General features: G+C 40.4%; 1 protein-coding gene across 1 annotated transcript in view; it reads right to left on the bottom strand.

Moving 5' to 3' along the window:
* LOC104126242 (muscular LMNA interacting protein) overlaps positions 1–7,487 on the bottom strand; it is a 138,641-nt gene extending 131,154 nt beyond the window's left edge. The window contains exons 1-3 of the mRNA XM_035894173.1: positions 7,344–7,487; positions 6,993–7,196; positions 4,567–4,803 (exon numbers count right to left, since the gene is read on the bottom strand). Coding sequence (XP_035750066.1) covers positions 4,567–4,803; positions 6,993–7,196; positions 7,344–7,487 — 585 coding nt within the window. The remainder of the gene's footprint in view (positions 1–4,566; positions 4,804–6,992; positions 7,197–7,343) is intronic.
* Positions 7,488–7,841: the final 354 nt, after the last annotated feature.

Genomic DNA, 7,841 nt, shown 5'->3' with positions numbered 1-7,841 from the left:
CTTCAAGGGTGTCAGGTTCTGAAACGAGGCATGCCTTTAAAAACAAAGCAGCAGAAACATATATTTTTATTCTGAAAGCTGTTTAAGAGGAGCAATTCCCTCCCTCTCAGGTTAGTATACAAACGCCTGGCCCTATCATTATATATGGTTGTACAATGAAAGCAAATAAAATTGCCGTTCTTGCTGTTCTCCATTTTTGATGAACACACTGTATATATATATGCGAAGTGTTGAAATGCTCAGTTCAAGAATAAGAAGTTGTAACACATAGTATCAAGAGAAAAATGCTGGTTATTTGTACACAGTTGAGTCCTGTCATCAAAACATTAGGACTCCTATAGCACACACAAATGCATGAATTCCTTCTCATCTCCCACACGTACAAAAAGCAGAGATTTTTTTTTCTACATTCTTTAAATAGATGAATGATTCTGCCATCTTGTGGGAGACAGAGAAATTATAAAGATTTGAGGATAACAACAGCAGGACAGAACAGTATGGAACAGAAATTTCTTTTTTTTGACTTGTTTCACTATTCATTAAATGAACAGACATTAGTACCTAGTATACTTCAAATAGCCACAAAAATAAGAATGAATTACAGCCCCAAAGAGGAACCTGAGCAAAATGGATGATTTTTAAGATACTGACTTTACTAGAAAGTCTGCTTAGAAGGTAAAGTTACAGCAACTAAAAATCCTGATTTTTTTTCCCCTGATGATCTGATAATGTGAAATATGTAAAGAATTATGTAAATTCTCTCACATCTGTTAAAATACAAAAATGAGATAAGGATAATCCTTTCACAAAAGAGAAAAGGTAAAATGATACAGAATTATCTGTAATTAACCTTTTAAAAATGTTAAACTAACTTCCATGTGTGGATTGTGGAACACAATCCTCTATTAATAAGTCTAGAGCATAGTTTTACAAAATTAGTAGATTATTTTCTCATTAATTTGTCTTTGGCTGATACATGTTGTATCTTTATTCCTGGCAATTTAATAGACATGCAATATCGCTTGCTCTATCCTATCTTAATTCAACAAGGAGTATGCTGGAGTAAAAACTATTAATTTAAGCAAGTATAAATGACAGTCTAAGAGAAGAAAAGCTGAAAAAAATTATGGACCAGTTTCATCTCAAAGTAATTTTGTAGAGGGTCTCCTCCCACTCTGCCTTTCTCAGCCTGTGGGAAGCAAACAGTAGGTCCAAAATATGTATCACAAAACTGTATGTGATCCCCACGGCTCTTAGGAACCTCTGAAGCTCAAGAGAGTGGCTTCTGCCAGGAAAGATGAGGCTTGAGGTGGAGCAGCCTGAGACACACATTTATCCCTTGGCACTGTAAGCCTCCATCAGGGGAGTTACTTTGAGCTGTCCTCTCCCAACCAAAAATTACCTCAGAGAAACAAGCTCATCTAGATCATATTTCTTTGTAACAACTGCAATGAACTCATTTAGCAAATCTAATACAATGTCATAAGAAAGCTTCTTGGTCCCAGCACAACTACATTTGTGCTTACATAATTGCTTACTAAGACCATGATTTTCCTTTACAAATCAGCCATTTAAGCAAATAATATTTTGTTAAGCACTTTGAACATAAAGCTCTGAAAACCAGAATATAATAAGAAGAAAATACAACAATTTAATGCCATTATCTTTTCTTTACAATGCAGTCTGGGAAGTATCAAAAAAGCTGAGGCAAGCCTAGATCTCGAATTCCCCAACTCTGAGTGATTTGATTTAAAGATAGCTAGGGAACGCACTTCACATTGACAAACAACCCATCTACCTCTTCCACTCTGTCTCCTGCTTGTACCCCAGCCAAGTCTGCTGGGCCATCTCTTGGCAGCCGTGCAATCGTGAACCCCTGGTAACACAAAAGACAGGTTTCAGACCTGACAGGTTTTCTTTCATTGTTCTTAGATGTAAAAAGCAAACGGGAAGTAATTAATTTTCAAGACTTCTTGTTCTGCTGCCTCTATTAAAATAAAAACTAAATGTCTTAGCACATTAGCAACAACAACAACAAAAAAAAGGCTCCATGGCTGACACATACAACAATGAACAAAAGTCATTAATTGTTTACACTGTGCCACGGGGGACAGCCTGGGAAACAAAGATTTATTTAAATGGTAATTAAGTGAGAAGATGTGAGAAATACTTCTCTCAAATCAAGTTAGCTCCTGGGAATGAGCAAATGGGAGAGGCATGTGGATTGCCAAAGGAGCGACCCCAGGTTCAGGCAGAAAGTGGAAACTAGCCAACGGTGTTTCAGCCATCAGGTTGTCTTTGGAAAATAATTGTTTTACATTGGGTTTTCTCTCCAAATCATCCCTCCAGGAGCTTCCCCATCAAAATCTACTGCTGGCTTCTACTTTGGGAAATAAGTTACCCATGTTTACCCCTGTTAGCTATATTATGAAGACAGTGATGTTACATTGAGGACAACCTCTGAAAGAAAACAACAAAACACAACAGCTTCAAAGAACTGTTCAACAGTTTCTTTCTAACAATTACTAGATAAATTTTGAGTAATGAAATGCACCTCATCATTGTCTTTACATGGAGATGAGCCCTTTCCACCAGCAATGCTAATACCAAGACTCCCCATTTGACTGCACACAGTAATGGTTATCTGGAAAAGAATTATAATGGATAAGTGGCCCGATTAATCAAAAACTTTGGCTATTAATTACATGAGCAATGACAATCTACCTCCCACTGAACATCAGCAGATTTGCCCAGCCCAGAACAAAATGGTGCTATGCTTCAACACTGGCACATGCAAAACCAATCTTTACTCTTCAATAACACAAGAATGCATTATATCTCCAGGTTTTAGCATCATGCCAAAACCATATAAGGCTGTTTATAAGGCTGCTGACCAAACCAGTTGTTTCTTAAAACCCACCGATTTACTCAGCATTCACGATGGCAACAATGCCAGTACACAGGAGGAGTAAAAAGGAATTATTTCTTGATAAGCTGATGAAAAACCTTTGCTTTGAAACCTCACCTACAGCCTGATTTGCTTACTCTCAACTCTTTTGAGAACAGATAACTGAATTTGAGCACTATTACAGTCATTTTCTTTTCTTTAAACTGGCTTTCTGTATGTATGTTTGTATTGATTCCACCAAAAGATTTGACAGTACTCTAATAATTGACTTAAAAGTACAAATATCAGCAAGCTTTTAAAAAAGCAGCATAAATTGTAATCCATCTAGTCTATTCTCCTCCTGCTGGTATCAGCAAAAATTTAGTATAAAATCTTAAGATAATTTTTTGAATTTACAGAATTCACAACAAAGCCCAAATAAAATGAGTTTCAAGTTCCAAAGACATCTTACATTTAAGAATTATTCCTCCCAGACATTATTTTCTTTTTTTCTTTAGTATATCGTATGCTTGGTAATAAATAATAGTTTGCTAATTGCTAAAACAACAGTCACATTAAATTTAAGGAGCACCTTGCCACAGTGGAGTGGAATCTGAATGCAAATTGCATGTCACCTTATCACATTAGGAAAATGTTCATATTTTCATTGATTTGCTTCATATCTCTAAGACAATTCAGGCTTCAGTAACTTGTTATATTTTATAACTAAGTATATTTCAACACAACTGCGTTTCAAAATTTAACAACTGTAATGCAGTTACGCCTGCACATATAACATACTAATCTGAAATTCCCATTTCCTAAAAAGGTATGAAAATATCCTGTCAGTCATGAAAACCACCTGCCAAATGTTGCTTAGATGCAGCATTACCCGCACTCTCAAGATTTCACAAGCCCATGACTACCAGCAGTGCTTTGGTGACAGGTCCCAGCACAGGTGCCCCACTGGGGGCATCGCCTTTCCTGGCACTGCATCCTGTGATGCTGGGGATGCAGCACAATTCTGCTTCTCCCACCCCATGGGCGGTCAAGCAGAGGTGTGATCTCTACTGGGCCACCCCTGGGAGCCAACCCATAAAGCATGTTTCCTCCTCATATGCTCCAAAACATGCCAAGATGGGATATATCCATTGAGTTCAGAGTATAGCTTTGTCCATAAACTTCAGCCCAAATCTTGCAGTTGTCACTGATAAATTTTCACTTGAACATTCCCATCCCTTTTCACGGTATGGAGGCTTTCTCATGCCGTGAGGGTAAGGCCATGCCACTGCTCCTAAACCAGGGACTAAGTGAAGACTTAGCTGAGTGCGCACTTGCACACACCCTTGGCTTGACCTTACAATACCAAAGCTGGATATATAAAAGGAGACAGTATCAAATGGCAACAAAAGAAGTTTGTTTGGTTTTTTTTAATGGAAAACTATTTTTCCATAAAAGCTAGAGGGAGCAAGGACAAACCTCAGCTTACACTCTGGGAAAGTAAGTCTCATGACATCTACCATGCAATGTCCCCCCTTCTTTGCATCTTTTATAAACTGCTTTCCACAAGAAGCAGTCTTCCCCATGGACATACAGACTTCCCTGTGGACACGCAGACTTCCCCACGAACACGTGGAGCCCCGCCATCGGCAAGCCCAGCCCATGCAGCAGTTCAATACCTTCAGTGGGGGCTGCGGCACATCCACCGCCCTCAGTTCCTCTGGGATCCAGCCGCTCTTGCCAGGGAAGCTGCTCGCTGCTGAGACAGGTGGCTGCACCTTAGTGTTAGACCCTGCAAGAGTCTTCCCTTTTATTGCCGACTTGTGCTTTTCTTGAAGAGCTGTTCTGGTATTTCTTTGATCTCTCATGCTGTCATCAGTATCAAAAAGGCTGCCGGAAAACTTGGAAATAGGTTCCTGGGGGTTAAAGATAAAAAAGGTAAACACGGGGACAGCAAGGAGACTACCTATCTGATACCCAGACCCTACCCACGGTAAATTGGATTTGTTTCTCTCTATCGCATTGCTGTACATTAGGATTTGTTTCACTGAAGACAAAACTGCAACTTTAAAACAAACATACAATTATCTTTCTTTTACTATTATTTCTCTGGGCATGGTTTTCCCTCAACACGGGGGTGGAAATGTGGGAACAGGGACTGGGATTCATACAGCCTTCCTCTAGATCACCTGGCACACACAAGCAGATATAACACACATATACCCAACTAAATCCTGCAGTGCCCCATGGAAAGGATGGAGCATGAGAACAAGGCTATTTTGGGCACCCTCTGGCAGCTCAGTAGTACTGAATACACTGTCCCAGGGCAAGGAACCATACACATGAGGCAAAGGAAACGGCTTTCCACACAAAAATTAAAACATTTCTCATAGTTCCTCAAGGCTCACGTTCTATTTTTGGGAGCACAGGTGTGAGAGGGAAGGCAAGCCCCTACCTTGCATCTATGTCTCAAAGAGAAGATTTTGTTTAAGTAATTGGATTGACTTTATTCAGCTGCAAATGGCAATGAGTGGAGACCTGCAAACTTAGTGATTTAGAAGTCCACTGGAAGTGGAGCCTCAAAGGTGAGGCATCCCGAAGCCTGCTTTCAAGCCTGGCTCTAAGCTGTACCTACTCTCAGATGCAGTGAGGAACTGACAGTGTCACCCTATGCTTAGCTAAACCACAAGGGCTTGAAAAGAGAAATACACAATTAAAGCACATCCAGCAACAATTAAAGCTTCAGACAAGTTTGACTGCAAAACACAATGACATTTTCCAGTTATCAGTTCTGCTTGGCAAAGTGGCTAAATGAAATTCAGCCACGAGGTCCAAATTCTGTTCATATTTTACGGATGCTTTATTTATGTTTTGCTGATTTTTGCTCCATAATTTGATGGGTAAGGCTGAATCAGATCTTCGTATTATCATAATCCTTATATCTTCTGTTAGCAGTAAAATGATGCAGCAAAGGTCAACATCTTTGAAAATAAACCCCATAAATATCTTCCTAACCTTGGAAGTTTAATACCAGAAGTGAAAAGCAGTGGCATTACCATGAACAGCTGTGCAGAAACCCCACTGGAAACTTTATTTTTCAATCTATATCAGAGCTTTCCCACAATCTCTTTTTGGTTGGGATGGAAAAAAGCATTGCCAACCCCAGGGAGCAAGCAAACACGATTGCTTCCCATTTTCACTTAAGATTAAAAGGGAATTTGTTTAGCTTTAACTCACTTAAAACTTCCATTATCTTTCTTCTCTTGAGAGAGATTCATCTTTAACAGCAACAGGCTGACTAACCCTGACCCATCGGCAGATCTGGGGTGCCATGGGTGTTGGGGAGAAAGACCAGGACAAGAGCTGGGAGCAGGGGCTGGAGGAGGGGGCACACCAGCAGCAGTCAGGGGCTAGGAACGGAGCAGAGGTCCTGGCAGAGGAGCAGGAGCCCCAATTCCTCCCTCAACTCCCAGCAAACATCTGGAGGAAATACTGGTGAGCAATGACCTGAAAGGGAAAGGCTGCAAGAGAGCAATCACAACCTCCTTTTCCCAGGCTATGACTGAGACGACAGCCAAGCTGCCACCCAGGTGACAGACACCTGGTGGGCACAGGCTAGAGAAACCACAGCATTCAGGGTTTTCCAGATGTCAGCATCCTGGAAGAGCACTACCCAAAACTAAACATGCAGTGGAGTAGCACTACCACCTCACTTTTCTACCATCCAGTCCTTGGGAGACATTGACTTTCAAGCACTGCTAACAACCTGCTTACCTGAAAGAGATGGAGGGGTGTTGGTAACTGGGGATATGAGTAGGAGTAAAATAAAAAACATATGTATCTCATCATTGCTCAGGTTACTCATCTCAACCTGCAGGTTGCACTGCACTCTTGTGGGTTGAGGGAATTGTTTAACTGCAAGCAAAGTAAAGGAATAAAACATTGAACGTGATTCTGTACCCTCTGCACAAGCAAGGATGTGAAAGTACAAGCAGTGCAGCCTCCTGCTCACCCAAAGTGCTTGGCAGCATAGCACTGCGAGTGGATTGTAGTTTCTTGACAGACACACAGCATTATCCCTCTTGACTTCAAGAAGGCTACCTACATCATCAGGATCTTCCAGTTCCTCTGCTTCTTGCTCAGGACTGATCCTTCCTTCCCTCCATTTTCCATTGGCAGAGCTGAATTTGTACAGGTTACCACCATGAAAACTTTCCTTTCCTTTCGAAGAGGCCCAGCGAGAGCCCTGGGAGCTCCAGTGATGGCCACTGTACAGTTTAGGAGACTTGGGAAGCCACTTAATAGAGTCCTGAGAGGAAGATGCCAAAAAAAAAAAAAAAAAAAAGGCAATAAATAGATTTTAAGAAAGTGATTGAAGCATGTATGTGCAGAAATTGTCTGGCAAGTTCTGCGAGGTATTTTAGTATCTTGTAAATACTGGGTTTTCCCTTTTTACCTTGATAGGTACCTTCAGTCCCAGAGAGACACTTTGCCAGTTAACGGGCAATACTGGTGATAGAAAGAGCAAGGAAAGGCTGCTGAAATTAGTGGAAGCCTTCAGGGATTTACATGAGCGTGGAACCGAGCCCACCTTCAGCATCGTAAAGAAGAATTAATGATCAACAACAGTCTTCAATAATGTTATACTCTGTACTATTAAGAAAACAGACAAGAGTACTTAGACCTTTAGTGACTATCTCATCTCACGACCCGAGTTAAAAAAAAAAAAAACAAACTATGAAGTCACACCCCTCTTTTTATTATTCATTAAATAAAATGTTCCATTGGTTGAATGGTCTCAATAGAAAGTACAATACTAAATTGATCTTTTAAGGTTTGCTGATTTTCAAAGTGATTATAGTCCAGTTTTCCCAAAACACCCATTACTTATTTACATCCAAAAAATGCCACCTCTCTTCTTCATAGACAGAAGTTCATACATGAGGTTGCCTAT

Source organism: Egretta garzetta, unplaced genomic scaffold (genome assembly GCF_000687185.1).
Source record: "Egretta garzetta isolate BGI_Z169 unplaced genomic scaffold, ASM68718v1 scaffold415, whole genome shotgun sequence".
NCBI lineage: Eukaryota > Metazoa > Chordata > Aves > Pelecaniformes > Ardeidae > Egretta > Egretta garzetta.
Note: the sequence above shows the minus strand (reverse complement) of the source record. Positions and strands in the feature narration are given on the sequence as shown.